The sequence below is a fragment of the Coregonus lavaretus genome (assembly GCF_964263955.1).
Source record: "Coregonus lavaretus genome assembly, chromosome: 4".
Classification (NCBI taxonomy): Eukaryota; Metazoa; Chordata; class Actinopteri; order Salmoniformes; family Salmonidae; genus Coregonus; species Coregonus lavaretus.
Window position 1 is genome coordinate 67,984,471 of NC_139991.1, and position 18,235 is coordinate 68,002,705.

General features: G+C 43.8%; 1 protein-coding gene across 1 annotated transcript in view; it reads left to right on the plus strand.

Moving 5' to 3' along the window:
* Positions 1-11,813, plus strand: part of mmp11b (matrix metallopeptidase 11b) — a gene marked incomplete at both ends in the record, with an annotated part of 41,210 nt that extends 29,397 nt beyond the window's left edge. Inside the window, 6 exons of the mRNA XM_084160065.1 lie at positions 27-170; positions 4,400-4,533; positions 6,145-6,359; positions 6,610-6,814; positions 11,180-11,440; positions 11,686-11,813. Coding sequence (XP_084016191.1) covers positions 27-170; positions 4,400-4,533; positions 6,145-6,359; positions 6,610-6,814; positions 11,180-11,440; positions 11,686-11,813 — 1,087 coding nt within the window. The remainder of the gene's footprint in view (positions 1-26; positions 171-4,399; positions 4,534-6,144; positions 6,360-6,609; positions 6,815-11,179; positions 11,441-11,685) is intronic.
* Between the last annotated feature and the right edge of the window lie 6,422 nt (positions 11,814-18,235).

An 18,235-nucleotide genomic window follows, 5' to 3' on the forward strand; every position in this document is an offset into this window, starting at 1 on the left:
CAAGTTTGTGTGTGTGTGTTTCACAGGATCATGCGCTTCCCTTGGCAGTTGAGTAAGGAGAAAGTCCGTCAAATCTTGCAGGAGGCTCTGTACGTGTGGAGTGAAGTCACGCCCTTGAAGTTCACGGAGGTCAGCAGTGGGAGAGCTGACATCATCATCGACTTTACCAGGTAATCATCAAACTACAGGTGTAGGATCTTAATTTGACCAGTGTTGTCGTAGCAACATAATCCTGCAGCAACAAGATTTTAATGTTTAGTTTAGTCCATAATGTGGCTTGGTCGATGGTTAGACTATTAGCTGGCCAAAATTAGGCTACATAAAAAGTGCAATACTGTAAATATAACCGTGTGTTAGTGTGGGTTTTCAGTGAATTTATGTAAATCACAAAGCTCATCTGCATTTACTGTGGTGCAGAACACTCTGAGAACCTGAGGCAAGCTTGGGATCAACTCTATTTCAGCTCACTTATTTCAGAAAATCAATTGAAATTCCATTCATGCACTGAAAAATGTCCTATTGATTTCTATTACCGTTTTTAAATATGCTTTCAATATAACAGCATTACTGGTCATATGACTCGGTGTGTTGGTACACATCATCAATACTATGTATGTATCATTGGCAGGGGCGGTGTGTTCAATAGGGCGATATGGGCGACGCACTGCCAAACGGGAAAAGGAAGGGATTTTTTTTCTAATCAATTATATCACGGCAACAGTAGTTATCAGTGTTGTAATCTAGACGTCTGATCAGCCACTAAATGTCCAATCAGGCTAAAGTCGTGCTTCAAATGGCCCCCCCCCCTTTTGGGGCGATTTCAGTCAGGTTGAAAATCACCCAGAAGTCTGTCATAGACTCCCATGTAAAATCAATTTTTTTCAAATATCAGAGCTTTCAATACAATCTCTATGGGTTTCTGAGGGCTTGCACTTACGCGCTTTCGTCATACGTAACATAACCATGAACGTAACTAAGAAAAGAGCGGGTAGCCTCATCAATCAATTCACTACTACTGTGAAAATGGCTAGGCTTCAGTGCAACTCGATTGTGTCTTTGAAAGAAGTTCCTTTTTGTCGGCGAACAAATGAAGATAAATTGGCAACGAAACAATTAGGACCTCCCAGACCAAATTTAATAATTCAACAGGTTTCTACTAAAGGGGGGAAGTCCTACACCCGAGGATTTTCCAAAAATTGGTACGAACGAAAAACCTGGCTAGCAGGCTGCGATGTAGCTAATGCAGTCTTCTGCTACCCCCTGCTTACTCTTTCACCCTGAAGGCGGCACGGCAGACAGCACCGCTTGGACAGCGACTGGTGTGTAACGGACATGCACCATCTTTCAGGAAAGATTAAGAAACATGAGCTGTCAAAGACCCACATGGATAGCTGTTTGAGATTGTCTGCTTTGGGGAGAGTGAACATTCCCACTCAACTGGATGAGGGATACAGGCTAGCTGTCCGCCGCCACAACGATGAGGTTAGTGTTGATAATCACAAGTTTACTGGAGAACTGAAACTGACAAGGCTGACAAGATAGGACCCTTTTGTCCATTGTTATTGGATAGGAACAGAACTTATAACCAGCTCCTGACCTAAATAGATCTTAGCACAACATTTTACTCAACATATCATATTCCATATTCACTATAACAAATATATTTACTACGACATTAGCAAGAACCGCCACATCCTCAGCCGGCTAATCCAGTGTGTGAAGTTTTGCGGAGTGTTTGAGTTAGCTTTGCGAGGCAAAGATGAAACTGAGGGCTCCACCAACCCTGGTAAGCCAACACTTTTGAGATCAGTCAATAAATGCTTCTGGTATTGACTTATATGCTGCCCCTGTCTTCATGTTGTTGCTGGACATATCTTTTTTTAAATGTGTGTAGGTCACCTAAATCATCAGAAAAATTGCCCCCCCTGAGAATTTTTTCAGGAGCCGCCACTGATCATTGGTATGTCTTGTATCACTTTCCTGACTCACTCAATATGACTGCGCTTATCTGTGAAGCACTCAAACTTTACTACAAATATTACTAATGCTAACACCCAGCACATCCTATTTTGTCTGTCTAGTGCTTCTTATCAGGTTCATCTTGTTGACTTAAAGAGGTGAAGTTCTCATCTTATCAGACAAAAACACAAGGACCTTTTTTAAAAAGAGAAGTTGAGGGATTAGCGTTGATGGTTGTATAGATAACCAGCTTTGCTGTTGGATATTCATACAGCTGTGTTCTGGGCTTGTTATCTGTTAGGGAAATAGGGGCGTGGTGTTACAGCTAGTACAGCATTTCTCACTGGCCCAGCACTAGTGTTCAGGTATCGCGGTCCAATCACCAACCTTGAGGGCAATTTCCATTTTACTCCAAAAATGTGAAGCAGGTATGTATTAATTGGTGAATGGCCATTTTATTTTCAAAGAAATGTTATTCCTGAATTATATTTTCTAATTCAAACCCTGAACTCACCAACTCAGTTAAACTGAGTTGAATTGACCCCAACCCTGCCCGTCACTCACCCATGTCTATAATAAGCCATGCTCAAGTGCGGATTCCCCCCGGAGGGTAGTTCTCCAGGAACAGGGTTGGAGAGCCCTGTTCTATATCTATGGATGCAACCCAGTTGTTAGTTCGATCACTATGCATGCCGGCAACGTTAACTGGATTTAATCGCTGTGGTATGAGCCGTAACTCAATGCCCCCGCAGTGCAATTGGGCTGAGCAATGGCATAGTTTAGGACCTTTTACCTTACATCAAAAAGATGCCTCAGTAATGACATGATGTTCAGTTACTGTACTAGGTTGGATCTTGACATCAAGAGGGTTATGGAGTCCCAAGATTAGTTATAGACCCAGATGTTTTACTGTCTGCAATGACAACATTACTTTGATTATTTACTGTACAGAAGGTCCATGGAGCCTACTTGAATATCTGAGCAGAAAGGAAAGGATCAAATGTCAATTTCCCCTTTGAATGCATCTTAATTAATGTTGAAATGGATACATGGATACATCCTCAACTGGCGGCCGGCGGGTAGTTTTATTTGGCCCCCCAAATTTTCTGAGCCAAATTAAATATTTTTATACTGAACACAAATATAATAATATAATAATAATATGCCATTTAGCAGACGCTTTTATCCAAAGCGACTTACAGTCATGTGTGCATACATTTTTACATATGGGTGGTCCCGGGGATCGAACCCACTACCCTGGCGTTACAAGCGCCATGTACCAATTGAGCTACAGAGGACCACAAAATATAAACGCAAAATGCAACAATTTCAACGATTTTACTGACTTACAGTTCAAATAAGGAAATCAGTCAATTGAAATAAATTCATTAGGCCCTAATCTATGAATTTTACATGACTGGGCAGGGGTGCAGCCATGGGTGGGCCTGGGAGGGTATAGGCCCACCCACTGGGGAGCCTGGCCCAGCCAATCAGAATGCGTTTTTCCCCACAAAAGGGCTTTATTACAGACAGAAATACTCCTTAGTTTCATCAGCTGTCCGGGTGGCTGGTCTCAGACGATCCCGCAGGTGAAGAAGCCGGATGTGGAGGTCCTGGGCTGGCGTGGTTACAAGTGGTCTGTGGTTGTGAGGCCGGTTGGACGTACTGCCAAAATCTCTAAAACGACATTGGAGGCGGCTTATGGTAGAGAAATTAACATTAACATTAAAAATTATCTGGCAACGACTCTGGTGCAGTCAGCATGCTAATTGCATGCTCCCTCAACACTTGAGACATCTGTGACATTGTGTTGTGTGACAGAACTGCACATTTTAGTGCAGCACAAGGTGTACCTGTGTAATGATCATGCTGTTTGATCAGCTTCTTGATATGCCACACCTGTCAGGTGGATAGATTATCTTGGCAAAGGAGAAATGCTCACTAACAGGGATTTAAACAAATTTGTGCACAAAATAAGTTTTTTGTGCGTGTGGAAAATTTCTGTGATCTTTTATTTTAGCTCATGAAACATGGTGCCAACACTTTACACGTTGCGTTTATATTTTTGTTCAGTATAGAATTTTCATTGTTCAACATAAAAGACTGTAAAAACACCAGGAAATCAGCTCCAAGTGATTTTAATTTTGGAAATCTGTTCCCAGGTATTCCCACGCATAATAGAGAGACATGATCTTATACAAATGTAAGCAAGGTTTGAAATAATCTGTTTGGGATTCTTGCGGTCAAATTGCAGTCTACAAATTATTTGTAATTATGTTCCGGGCCCCCGACCATCCGCTCAAGAAGACAATTGGCCCGTGGCTGAAATCTAGTTCATGATCCCTGTCCTAAAGTGACATTATTACTTATGAAGTGGTGAACTTAGTCTAAAACAAAATGGCTGACCACCCTGCCTTGTGCCATTGTGTTTGTTGTGTAGGTACTGGCATGGTGACAACCTGCCCTTCGATGGTCCTGGAGGCATACTGGCCCATGCCTTTTTCCCCAGAACTCACCGGGCGGGCGACATCCACTTTGACTATGATGAGAGTTGGACAGTGGGAAACAGCATGGGTGAGTGAATAGCAAAAATAAGAGATTTAATTTACCGGTCTATAGCAGTGGAGGCTCCTCAGAGGAGGAAGGGGAGGACCATCCTCCTCAGTGAATTTCATAAAAATAAAAATAGTGAAACATTAAAAAAGTTATAATTTCCAGATAAAACTATACAAAATATATTCACATGTCACCAAATAATTGATTAAAACACACTGTTGTGCAATAAAGGTCTACAGTAGCCTCAGCAGCAGTCTGTAGGGTAGCACTATGGTGTAGCCGGAGGACAGCTAGCTTCTGTCCTCCTCTGGGTACATTGACTTCAATACAAAACCTAGGAGGCTCGCCCCCTTCCATAGACTTACACAGGAATTATGACAACTTCTGGAGGACGTCCTCCAACCTATCAGAGCTCTTGCAGCATGAACTGACGTGTTGTCCACCCAATCAAAAGATAAGAGAATAAATCTAGTACTGAAAGCATAAGCTACAAATAGCTAGCACTGCAGTGCATAAAATGTGGTGAGTAGTTGACTCAGAGAGAGAAAGATAATAGTTGAACAGTTTTGAACAAATTAATTTCTTCCAAAATTAAGGAGAAGCGAGAGAGTGAGCTAGCTATTTTAGGCTATTGCATTAGGCAAATGCAGCTAGCTAGTTTAGGCTATTCAAACACCCAGCCCAAACAGAGAGGGATGCTATGTTAGCTAGCTGGCTATGGCTATCCAACACAGGAACTCTTCCAAGTCAAGGTAAGCTTTTGGTTTTATTAATTTATGATTGTAGCGGGTTTACTAGCGCGTTAGTTCTAGTAGCTTTGTTGACTATGACGTGAAAATGATGTAGCGATTAGCGTTCATGATATGAAGGTTTGGCTTGGAAATGTTTTTTCGCCTGGTCACAGACAGCTGATGTGTTGAGCACTGAAGTCCACAAGGGAAGGGAAAACGTGAGAGGAGGAGAAAACGTAGCGAGAAGGAATTATATATATATACAACGAGCAAAGAGATCATGCTGTTTTTATGTGGCTGCTATGAACGTGAACTGTGTTTGTGTGTGATCAGGGATGTATTCATTCCACCGGTTCTATCGAGGAAAAAAATTAAATAAACGGAAGAGAACGAAACGGGTATAAACATTCCTGAATTTGTCCAATAGAAACTCACATTTGCAACTGTTGGACTAATGATTACACCCTAGATCAGCTAGATGCAGGCAAGATTGTGCAAGGCGATTTTGAATGTGTCAATGTCTGTCACCTTGAGTACTCAAAATTCTCTCGACCTGTGCACCTATGCTGTAAACTTTCATTCATAGGCTAGGTTGTAGCAACCTCATGATGGGTACAGGGAAAATTAGAGTATCATGTAGTAGCCTAAACCTATCGATGTTACATTGAGCTGGATGAATGGAATATGAATGACAGTCATCCAATATGCCGTAATAGAAATATGGCCAATAATCGTCCTCCCTCATCTTAAACGGCACCACTGGTCTCTAGGTAGTAGTTTACAAGTGAAGATACTGAACAAACATTGCTAAAGATACTGCCTAAATCTTGCTCAGGCAAGTTTGGTTGAAGCCCTCTGTCTCAATGTCACTGACCCTTGTCCCATGGTGGTCCCGCAGGCACGGACCTCCTGCAGGTGGCAGCCCATGAGTTTGGCCACGTCCTCGGCCTCCAGCACTCCCTGGTCGACGGAGCCGTCATGTCCCCCTTCTACAGCTTCTCTTATCCCCTGGAGCTGAGTGACGATGACAAGCAGGGTATCCAATACCTGTACGGCCCGCCGCGGAAAGCCCCGCCCGTCATCACCGAGACCAATGAGATCGAAACCACCGTGGTGAGGACTGAACATGACAAGAAATTAATAGAAGTTCAACTTATCAGTGAACACATCAATTGTTGGAAGCATATAGGTAGCAACTGGAATATTAGTAGGTTAATACACAATGCTCATTTCAGTGACCCAATTTGTTGAGATTGAAGAAAGTTTCCAGGCCTCTACAAGGCTGAATTGCGCTTCCGCCATATTGATTTTGCATGACATAACCTGTGCTCACTCTGTCTCTCTCTCCATGACTTGGCCACAGCCAGACCCCTGCAGGACTAACTTTGACGCCGTGTCCATGATCAGAGGGGAGATGTTCTTCTTCAAGTCCCGCTACGTGTGGCGTATCCGTGATGGCCGACTGCAGGCGGGGTACCCGGCGCTAGCAACGCGCCACTGGAGGGGGATCCCCGACAACATTGATGCGGCCTACGAAGACAAGACTGGAAACAGCTGGTTCTTCCAAGGTGGGTTCCACCATAGAAATAGAATACCTGCCATAGTCTGGGGTTTTACCCATTCTAGTAAGTATTTATATGGGCTCCACTGTTCTGCTGGTAGCAGTTGCTTTTGAGCTCTGATATTTGGCAGGAGTACAGAAGTAGTACAGAAGTAGCTCATCGTAGGGCGATGTGTCCAATTTTTTTAAAGAAGATATTTTTATGATATGACAGTTCAAAACAGACAGGAGAGGCCCAAGGTGAGAGTCAAACCCCTGTCGCCAGGACGTGTGTGTGGTCCAGAGTCGGGAGCTTAGAGCGCTGTACCAGACTCTGGCATGTTGGTAGCAGTTCTGAGTGGGACAATAAGGGTTTCGATTTGAGACTGCCATTTTTCTGAAAGGCAGGCACAGGAGGCTGCTGAGGGGAGAACGGCTCACAATAATGTCCGGAACAAAACAAATGGAAACCATGTGTTTGATGTATTTGATACCATTCCACTGATTCCGCATCAGTCATTACCACGAGCCCGTTCTCCCCAATTAAGGTGCCACCAACTTCCTGTGAAGTCAGGTTAGGTCAAACTTCTAGAAAGAAAGTATTTGACAGCAAGAGGGGTAAATGCAAAGTTATATTAGTTGCTTCACACAAACAATCCACAGCTTAAGGACTCTCTGCTCTGGTTTAGTTTAATCATAGTGATGACAGGTGGGAGAAACATGGTCTACTCTTGCACGGGTGTATAGTGTGTGTGTGTGCAGATATATACGATTGTCTGTGTGTGCCTGTGTGCAAAGGCACGTGTCTGTGTCTGTCTGTGGGTGTGTGTTGTTTTATGGGTGTCTAAACTCTCCACCTCCCACCAGGGCTCTGCCAGTGTTTGGGTGGGCAAATTAGGCCCAGCAGTTAGCAGAAGGTCCTATAAACACAGCAGTAGCAGCAGTAGTAGTAGGGAGAGGGAACAGCTGCAGTAGGGGGAGGAAACAGCTGCAGTAGGGAGAGGAAACAGCTGCAGTAGAGAGAGGAAACAGCTGCAGTAGGGAGAGAGAGGAAACAGCTGCAGTAGAGAGAGGAAACAGCTGCAGTAGGGAGAGGAAACAGCTGCAGTAGGGAGAGGAAACAGCTGCAGTAGAGAGAGGAAACAGCTGCAGTAGGGAGAGGAAACAGCTGCAGTAGAGAGAGGAAACAGCTGCAGTAGGGAGAGAGAGGAAACAGCTGCAGTAGGGAGAGGAAACAGCTGCAGTAGGGAGAGGAAACAGCTGCAGTAGAGAGAGGAAACAGCTGCAGTAGGGAGAGAGAGGAAACAGCTGCAGTAGGGAGAGGAAACAGCTGCAGTAGAGAGAGGAAACAGCTGCAGTAGGGAGAGAGAGGAAACAGCTGCAGTAGGGAGAGGAAACAGCTGCAGTAGAGAGAGGAAACAGCTGCAGTAGGGAGAGGAAACAGCTGCAGTAGGGAGAGAGAGGAAACAGCTGCAGTAGGGAGAGGAAACAGCTGCAGTAGAGAGAGGAAACAGCTGCAGTAGGGAGAGGAAACAGCTGCAGTAGGGAGAGGAAACAGCTGCAGTAGAGAGAGGAAACAGCTGCAGTAGAGAGAGGAAACAGCTGCAGTAGGGAGAGGAAACAGCTGCAGTAGGGAGAGAGAGGAAACAGCTGCAGTAGGGAGAGGAAACAGCTGCAGTAGAGAGAGGAAACAGCTGCAGTAGGGAGAGAGAGGAAACAGCTGCAGTAGGGAGAGGAAACAGCTGCAGTAGAGAGAGGAAACAGCTGCAGTAGGGAGAGGAAACAGCTGCAGTAGGGAGAGAGAGGAAACAGCTGCAGTAGAGAGAGGAAACAGCTGCAGTAGGGAGAGGAAACAGCTGCAGTAGAGAGAGGAAACAGCTGCAGTAGGGAGAGGAAACAGCTGCAGTAGGGAGAGGAAACAGCTGCAGTAGGGAGAGGAAACAGCTGCAGTAGGGAGAGAGAGGAAACAGCTGCAGTAGGGAGAGGAAACAGCTGCAGTAGGGAGAGGAAACAGCTGCAGTAGGGAGAGAGAGGAAACAGCTGCAGTAGAGAGAGGAAACAGCTGCAGTAGGGAGAGAGAGGAAACAGCTGCAGTAGGGAGAGGAAACAGCTGCAGTAGGGAGAGGAAACAGCTGCAGTAGGGAGAGGAAACAGCTGCAGTAGAGAGAGGAAACAGCTGCAGTAGGGAGAGGAAACAGCTGCAGTAGAGAGAGGAAACAGCTGCAGTAGGGGGAGGAAACAGCTGCAGTAGGGAGAGAGAGGAAACAGCTGCAGTAGGGAGAGAGAGGAAACAGCTGCAGTAGGGAGAGAGAGGAAACAGCTGCAGTAGAGAGAGGAAACAGCTGCAGTAGGAAGAGAGAGGAAACAGCTGCAGTAGGGAGAGGAAACAGCTGCAGTAGAGAGAGGAAACAGCTGCAATAGAGAGAGGAAACAGCTGCAGTAGGGAGAGGAAACAGCTGCAGTAGGGAGAGGAAACAGCTGCAGTAGGGAGAGAGAGGAAACAGCTGCAGTAGGGAGAGGAAACAGCTGCAGTAGAGAGAGGGAACAGCTGCAGTAGGGGGAGGAAACAGCTGCAGTAGGGAGAGGAAACAGCTGCAGTAGGGAGAGGAAACAGCTGCAGTAGGGAGAGGAAACAGCTGCAGTAGAGAGAGGAAACAGCTGCAGTAGGGAGAGGAAACAGCTGCAGTAGGGAGAGGAAACAGCTGCAGTAGGGAGAGGAAACAGCTGCAGTAGGGAGAGGAAACAGCTGCAGTAGGGGGAGGAAACAGCTGCAGTAGGGAGAGGAAACAGCTGCAGTAGGGAGAGGAAACAGCTGCAGTAGGGAGAGGAAACAGCTGCAGTAGGGAGAGAGAGGAAACAGCTGCAGTAGGGAGAGGAAACAGCTGCAGTAGGGAGAGGAAACAGCTGCAGTAGGGAGAGGAAACAGCTGCAGTAGGGAGAGGAAACAGCTGCAGTAGAGAGAGGAAACAGCTGCAGTAGGGAGAGGAAACAGCTGCAGTAGGGAGAGGAAACAGCTGCAGTAGGGAGAGGAAACAGCTGCAGTAGAGAGAGGAAACAGCTGCAGTAGGGGGAGGAAACAGCTGCAGTAGGGAGAGAGAGGAAACAGCTGCAGTAGGGAGAGAGAGGAAACAGCTGCAGTAGAGAGAGGAAACAGCTGCAGTAGGGAGAGAGAGGAAACAGCTGCAGTAGGGAGAGGAAACAGCTGCAGTAGAGAGAGGAAACAGCTGCAGTAGAGAGAGGAAACAGCTGCAGTAGGGAGAGGAAACAGCTGCAGTAGGGAGAGGAAACAGCTGCAGTAGGGAGAGAGAGGAAACAGCTGCAGTAGGGAGAGGAAACAGCTGCAGTAGAGAGAGAGAGGAAACAGCTGCAGTAGGGAGAGGAAACAGCTGCAGTAGAGAGAGGAAACAGCTGCAGTAGGGAGAGGAAACAGCTGCAGTAGAGAGAGGAAACAGCTGCAGTAGGGAGAGGAAACAGCTGCAGTAGAGAGAGGAAACAGCTGCAGTAGGGAGAGGAAACAGCTGCAGTAGGGAGAGGAAACAGCTGCAGTAGAGAGAGGAAACAGCTGCAGTAGGGAGAGGAAACAGCTGCAGTAGGGAGAGGAAACAGCTGCAGTAGGGAGAGGAAACAGCTGCAGTAGGGAGAGGAAACAGCTGCAGTAGGGAGAGAGAGGAAACAGCTGCAGTAGGGAGAGGAAACAGCTGCAGTAGGGAGAGGAAACAGCTGCAGTAGGGAGAGGAAACAGCTGCAGTAGGGAGAGGAAACAGCTGCAGTAGGGAGAGAGAGGAAACAGCTGCAGTAGGGAGAGGAAACAGCTGCAGTAGGGAGAGGAAACAGCTGCAGTAGGGAGAGGAAACAGCTGCAGTAGGGGGAGGAAACAGCTGCAGTAGGGAGAGGAAACAGCTGCAGTAGGGAGAGGAAACAGCTGCAGTAGGGAGAGGAAACAGCTGCAGTAGGGGGAGGAAACAGCTGCAGTAGGGAGAGAGAGGAAACAGCTGCAGTAGAGAGAGGAAACAGCTGCAGTAGAGAGAGTAAACAGCTGCAGTAGAGAGAGGAAACAGCTGCAGTAGAGAGAGGAAACAGCTGCAGTAGAGAGAGGAAACAGCTGCAGTAGGGGGAGGAAACAGCTGCAGTAGGGAGAGGAAACAGCTGCAGTAGGGAGAGGAAACAGCTGCAGTAGGGAGAGAGAGGAAACAGCTGCAGTAGGTCCATTCACCAGGTACAGGTTTCAGCCTGAGCATCTGGTTTATGTGACCCACCGTCTACCTAGCACAGATGTCGCCCCGAACAGCTGATACAGGATCAGATATTATTTAATCCCCCTAATAGTTAACATTAGGATTGGCTAGGCTAATCCCAGATCTGTGTCTAAAAAGACGTGTGACATCATCAACAGGCGACAGTTACTGGGTGTTTGACGCAGAGAGGAGGATCACGGGGCCAGACTCAGTGCATCGGCTGGGCCTTCAAGTGTCGGACATCCAGGCAGCCCTCATGTGGGGCGAGGACAAGGCCCAGAAGACCTACCTCTTCAAGTCGGGCACCTACTGGCGCTTCAGCCCCCTGGAGAACCGGGTGGACACGGCACACCCGCGTAGCATGCAGGACTGGAGGGGCATCCCCATGGACATTGACGCAGCCTTCCAGGACCGATATGGTGAGTCAGAGCTATACAAAAAGAGTCAAAGGCTAAATGTATTTGGACAGGATCCATTATGTCGTGTTGTGTTCCCAGTTCGGTTGATAGCAAGCATGTGGATATCTCTGAGTATTGTGTATTTCTGACAGTTTGTGTGTGTTTGTGTGTGTGTGTGTGTGTGTGTGTGCGTGCGTGCATGTAACCCCATGGTAATTCCATTTAACTGCACTGAGCTAATTGTTGACCTCCTAACCTCCTAATAGGCTTTGCTCATTTCCTGAGTGGGAGGCAGTATTGGAAGTTTGACCCTGTGGAGGTGAAGGTTCTGGAAGGATACCCCCGCTATATCGGCATGGACTTCTTTGGCTGCCCCGCTTCCTTTTATCGATAAAGCCCAGGAAGAGTCCATATCGCCCCAAGAGGTGAATGAAATATCACGGCCATCTTTATTTTGTTCCACTGGGACTTTAGACTGATACAATTACATAATTGTGTAACATCAACAGGTTTACTGTTGATTTTGGTCTACTGGAGGTCAGGACTTAATGCTATTGGTTGAAACCTTCATTATGACCCCAGTCTGAGGTTCGTGGCTGTCTGAAGACCAATAGAAATTGAGGTCATAATTCAAAGGATGAATTGAGTACATTTAGTTTTATCATCATCCACAATATAATAATAGCTGGTTTGAAATCGATGCACACTGTTTCAGAGATCAGTTAAAGAGCGGACGGCCAGCTAACTGAAAAACAATGTACGCAACTGATATTTGTAAATGGACATTTTTGTTCAAGATAAGTAACTTCAACACTTTTGTTCACGATTATCATAACCCAATTAATCAATAGGCAGCTTTTTCTCAAGACGAATGCTTACCTCTGCATCAAATAATAAGTTGTGGTATGTTATGTTTTTATTTTTTCAGAACAATAACTTTTGTAACGGTCTTTAGCCTCTGGTACATACTATTGAACAGTGGCATTTAAAAGTAACATTTTACATAGGCTTGTCTTTTCAAATCCGTAGGAACAGTGTAGTTACAGTATTATTTCAATACTGTATGAGTACTTTTCTCTTTAAAGGGAAATTTCAAAAAAATTCTACGTCATATTCATAATCTCCAGCACCACCCCAACATCAACATATGTGAAAATAGCACGTTTAGATGTTTTGTATTAAAAAAGATAGAGGAAGAAAAGTGTTTCACATGACATCATCGGTGTGCATCATGTGATTTTAACCAATTATGAGTAGGCATTGCCTACTAATTGTCCACTAATTGGTTGATGATGTCACTGGAAACACTTATTTTCCTCAATTTTTTTTTATACATAACATAGAAAACCACAAATTTCACTTACAGTATGTTGATGTTGGGATGGTGCTGGAAATGATGAATATGAAGTTGAACATTTTAGAAATGTCCCTTTTAAAAATTACAACCGGTGTACTAGAGAGTGAGGTGATAGTTCTATGTTTCTTATTGGTGCTCATCGCCCTTTCCATCCACAGCCAATGATACTCTTCTCAGGAAAAAGCACATTTAACAAACTATACCATCTGAATAGTTGTTTGCCTTGATACTTATTTATTACTGTTTATGTGTTGGCAAAAATATTTTACCCACAGATGAGTCTCAAGTATTTCTCTGTGCAGTCCTGCTTTCTTTTCTACCATTGTTTAGACAAAACCCATCAGGTGTAGCAATGTAAACCTATTTGAGAGGGACACACATTTTCTCTCTAGCCTCACTGAGCTTTCGATTTCTCACACAGATGCTAAAACTGACTCAACAATGAAAAGATCTGACAAAGTTTGATTTGGGAGTATAACGTCCCTTTAATGATGTGATGATTTTACAGTGGTGAAAGCCAAGCATTGCATATCCACAGTTGTCATGGTGATACCTCATCAGGTAAAACGTCCTTCAGTTCTTTGACAAACTGTTCCTTCCAAGATGGTGCTGTAAACCTTATTCATGTTGTAGCGTGGAACCATTTGTCATGCAGCTAGCCTCAATTGCTAGTCATTGATGCTTCAGTGTATCAGCGCAGGCCACTGATACCATTTCCTCACTCTTTTTGATATATTGTGATGTCATTGACTGCAAGATAACTATTTCACATAGCTTGCACTGGTAGTTTTGGTTTCAGAACATTGTCTGTAGAATGATGTCTCCCAAACACTGTTTTTTTTAACCATGTATCCCACATAACAACATGACCATTAATCTTTCCTAGGATTGTTTTTTTAACCGAAATATATATTTACTATGTAAATCATTTTGTATAAATTCTTTGGTACCAATAAAAAGCCTCTTGGTTTAAATGAAATTACATTTTGTTTTGTGAATGAAATGTTTCACTTCCATATGTTGGGCACCGTTTGTAACATGCCATGTTTTGTGAAAAACATCAATTCCATGCCACAAAATGCTAACATTTGTCTCATATACAGTGCTGGATCAGTATCAGTAATGTTATTAATCATTGCAACATAACACATGTGGATTGCATCAGCTGCATGCTATTGAAGTGCAGGCATTATTGTAAGGATTGTTCCGGACTAATGCGGACTGCGCTCATGTTTTTGTTTATGAGCTGGGGACCCAAAGGCTTCATCCTCTAAGTGCCAAAGCAGGTCTGGAACCAATCTATCCTCCTCACCCAGTGTTGAAATGGAACCCGGGTTCTACTGTGTTGGAAATGGAACCCGGCTGTTCCGTGCTCCTCCCGTGGACCACATTCCACAACCATGTCACCTCTGGCCCCCAACACCACCAATTTGTTACATGTTGACGGCTCTGTTTTGATTGGATCTTTCTGCTAATAATCATCCCACAACTTTGAGAGATACAATTATGGGACGATGGGTCTGTCCCATAATGTTAGTCTCCAATAGAAGTAGGGGAGAGTGGGGAACGTTTGAAGCATTTTTTACATTAAGCATCCCTCCGTCAAGGGAAATATACTATTCTTTCTAGCAAAGATATCTACATATAATTTATTTCAGGATGTTGTGTATCCCTGGAAATAATCTGAATTCATGTAAACATGACAGGTTTGAAAACATAGTTTGTCCACAAAAAAAGTGGTCTCTTGGCACAACTTACCTAGGGAATGGGGTCAGTTGAGCCGCGGGACAGGGTAAGTTAAGCCGCCTACAAATTTCTGTACTGAATTAAATATTACGGCAGGTAGCTTAGTGGTTAAGAGCGTTGTGCCAGTAACCGAAAGGTCGCTGGTTCTAATCCCCGAGCCGACTAGGTGAAAAATCTGTCGATGTGCCCTTGAGCAAGGCACTTAACCCTAATTGCTCCTGTAAGTCGCTCTGGATAAGAGCGTCTGCTAAATGACTAATTATTTATTACCACTACCTTTTTAAAACCATGTTTATCTTTATTTCCCAAACACAACACAATCGTTTTTTTTGTCTTTTTAACACTTTTAACATAGGCCAGGCCATGTTGTTACCTCATATCCCAGTAAAATGCCTTGCTTTAGGACTGGGAAGAAAACACTCCAATTGGCTCAAACAGTGGCTCAATTTACCGCAAGGCAAACATTTTGACTACATTACCCCACACAGCTACAAGGAGGCACTTTCATGCTAGGTTTAGGACCTCATATTCAAGTTTATAGAGACCCCAACAGATGTATAGAACTATCTTTAAATGATTTACTTTGGTTTAGATACATGCATCATGAAACCTCAAACATTCAACTTTATTTATATATTTTTTACCTTGTTTTCACAGACTCCTTGAAATGATGATGTCAAATGATTAATTTTGTGTATGGTTTCCTAGAAACAAGGGTGAATCAACTTTAACCCTTTTGCTCAACTTACCCCACTCTCCCCTAATTCCTTATCATCCTTGTGTGGGATGATGTCACTTGGCATAGTTAAAGCTGCAGGAAGTCCAAAAAAAGAGACTATTACTTAATCTTTGCGGCCATCTCCGAGCAATGCTGAGTTGAATAACTGTAAACCTGTATGCTGCCAGTATTCTGCTCTGTTAAAACCTTCTGCCATAAACAATACAGACTGGGGGCTGAAAAGATGATAAATGGTAGTCGGAAGGATTATCCTAACACACACACACACTATGGAAAAGATGATAAATGGTAGTCGGAAGGATTATCCTAACACACACACACACTATGGAAAAGATGATAAATGGTAGTCGGAAGGATTATCCTAACACACACACACACTATGGAAAAGATGATAAATGGTAGTCGAAAGGATTATCCTAACACACACACACACTATGGAAAAGATGATAAATGGTAGTCGACAGGATTATCCTAACACACACACACACTATGGAAAAGATGATAAATGGTAGTCGACAGGATTATCCTAACACACACACACACTATGGAAAAGATGATAAATGGTAGTCGGAAGGATTATCCTAACACACACACACACTATGGAAAAGATGATAAATGGTAGTCGACAGGATTATCCTAACACACACACACTATGGAAAAGATGATAAATGGTAGTCGACAGGATTATCCTAACACACACACACACTATGGAAAAGATGATAAATGGTAGTCGAAAGGATTATCCTAACACACACACACACTATGGAAAAGATGATAAATGGTAGTCGACAGGATTATCCTAACACACACACACACTATGGAAAATATGATAAATGGTAGTCGACAGGATTATCCTAACACACACACACACTATGGAAAATATGATAAATGGTAGTCGGAAGGATTATCCTAACACACACACACACACTATGGAAAAGATGATAAATGGTAGTCGGAAGGATTATCCTAACACACACACACTATGGAAAAGATGATAAATGGTAGTCGAAAGGATTATCCTAACACACACACACACTATGGAAAAGATGATAAATGGTAGTCGAAAGGATTATCCTAACACACACACACACTATGGAAAAGATGACAAATGGTAGTCGAAAGGATTATCCAAACACACACACACACACTATGGAAAAGATGATAAATGGTAGTCGAAAGGATTATCCTAACACACACACACACACTATGGAAAAGATGATAAATGGTAGTCGAAAGGATTATCCTAACACACACACACACACTATGGAAAAGATGATAAATGGTAGTCGAAAGGATTATCCTAACACACACACACACACACTATGGAAAAGATGATAAATGGTAGTCGAAAGGATTATCCTAACACACACACACACTATGGAAAAGATGATAAATGGTAGTCGAAAGGATTATCCTAACACACACACACACTATGGAAAAGATGATAAATGGTAGTCGAAAGGATTATCCTAACACACACACACACTATGGAAAAGATGATAAATGGTAGTCGAAAGGATTATCCTAACACACACACACACACTATGGAAAAGATGATAAATGGTAGTCGAAAGGATTATCCTAACACACACACACACTATGGAAAAGATGATAAATGGTAGTCGAAAGGATTATCCTAACACACACACACTATGGAAAAGATGATAAATGGTAGTCGAAAGGATTATCCTAACACACACACACACTATGGAAAAGATGATAAATGGTAGTCGAAAGGATTATCCTAACACACACACACACACACTATGGAAAAGATGATAAATGGTAGTCGAAAGGATTATCCTAACACACACACACACACACTATGGAAAAGATGATAAATGGTAGTCGAAAGGATTATCCTAACACACACACTATGGAAAAGATGATAAATGGTAGTCGAAAGGATTATCCTAACACACACACACACTATGGAAAAGTGGTGGACAGAACCTGACAGAAACTGGAAATTAATTGCAGCTTCCCTTCTTTTATTAGCCATATGTAAATATCCCTCCTTCTTTGATGTGGGGAGCAGGGGAACAAGCATATGCTCTCTGTTCTCCCCTCGGCAAACAAGCCATTCCTCAATCTTTTCACTTTCCTTAAACCTCAATGTCATTCCTCACTCTTTTCACTTTCCTTAAACCTCAATGCCATTCCTCACTCTTTTCACTTTCCTTAAACCTCAATGCCATTCCTCATTCTTTTCCTCAGTACATTTATAGTGACTGAGCTCGCTCATTAGGCAGTGACTGCAAGGCCCCTTGTAAGATTTGGATGTGAATAGAACAATGCACGGAGGTGGATCACGTGGTCCTCTGTAGCTCAGCTGGTAGAGCACGGCGCTTGTAACGCCAAGGTAGTGGGTTCGATCCCCGGGACCACCCATACACAAAAATGTTTGCACGCATGACTGTAAGTCGCTTTGGATAAAAGCGTCTGCTAAATGGCATATTATTATAACTGATGGGCCAGATAGGGAGGGAAGGGGAGGAGGTTTGGTGCCTTGCGAGCTAGTGTGTTGGTTTTGGACAGTTCAAACAATCATGAGTCCACAATATACAGTATATATACTGTGGATATACGTTCTAAGGCAAAAAATTATAAAGCACAAAACTACGTTTCTACAGATTTCTGATATACACTGAGCGTAAAAAACATTAGGAACACCTTCATAGATTTCACCTGGATTCACATGCTCAGTCTAAGTCATGGAAAGAGATGGTGTTCCTAATGTTTTGTATACTCAGTGTAGATCAGTTCTTACAGAATTTCACAATGCAGTCCAGATCCTTTTATTAGGAATGTCTCCAGAAGGGAATATGGAAAGATAAGGCACTATCTGAAACAATGTAAACCACAATACTTAACCTATACAGTGTCCCCTCATCACTCTCTGTGACAGTGACTGTGGAGCATCACAAGGAGATAAGCCTTTAGAAGTGAACCAGAGTTATTGCTAGTATCCTGT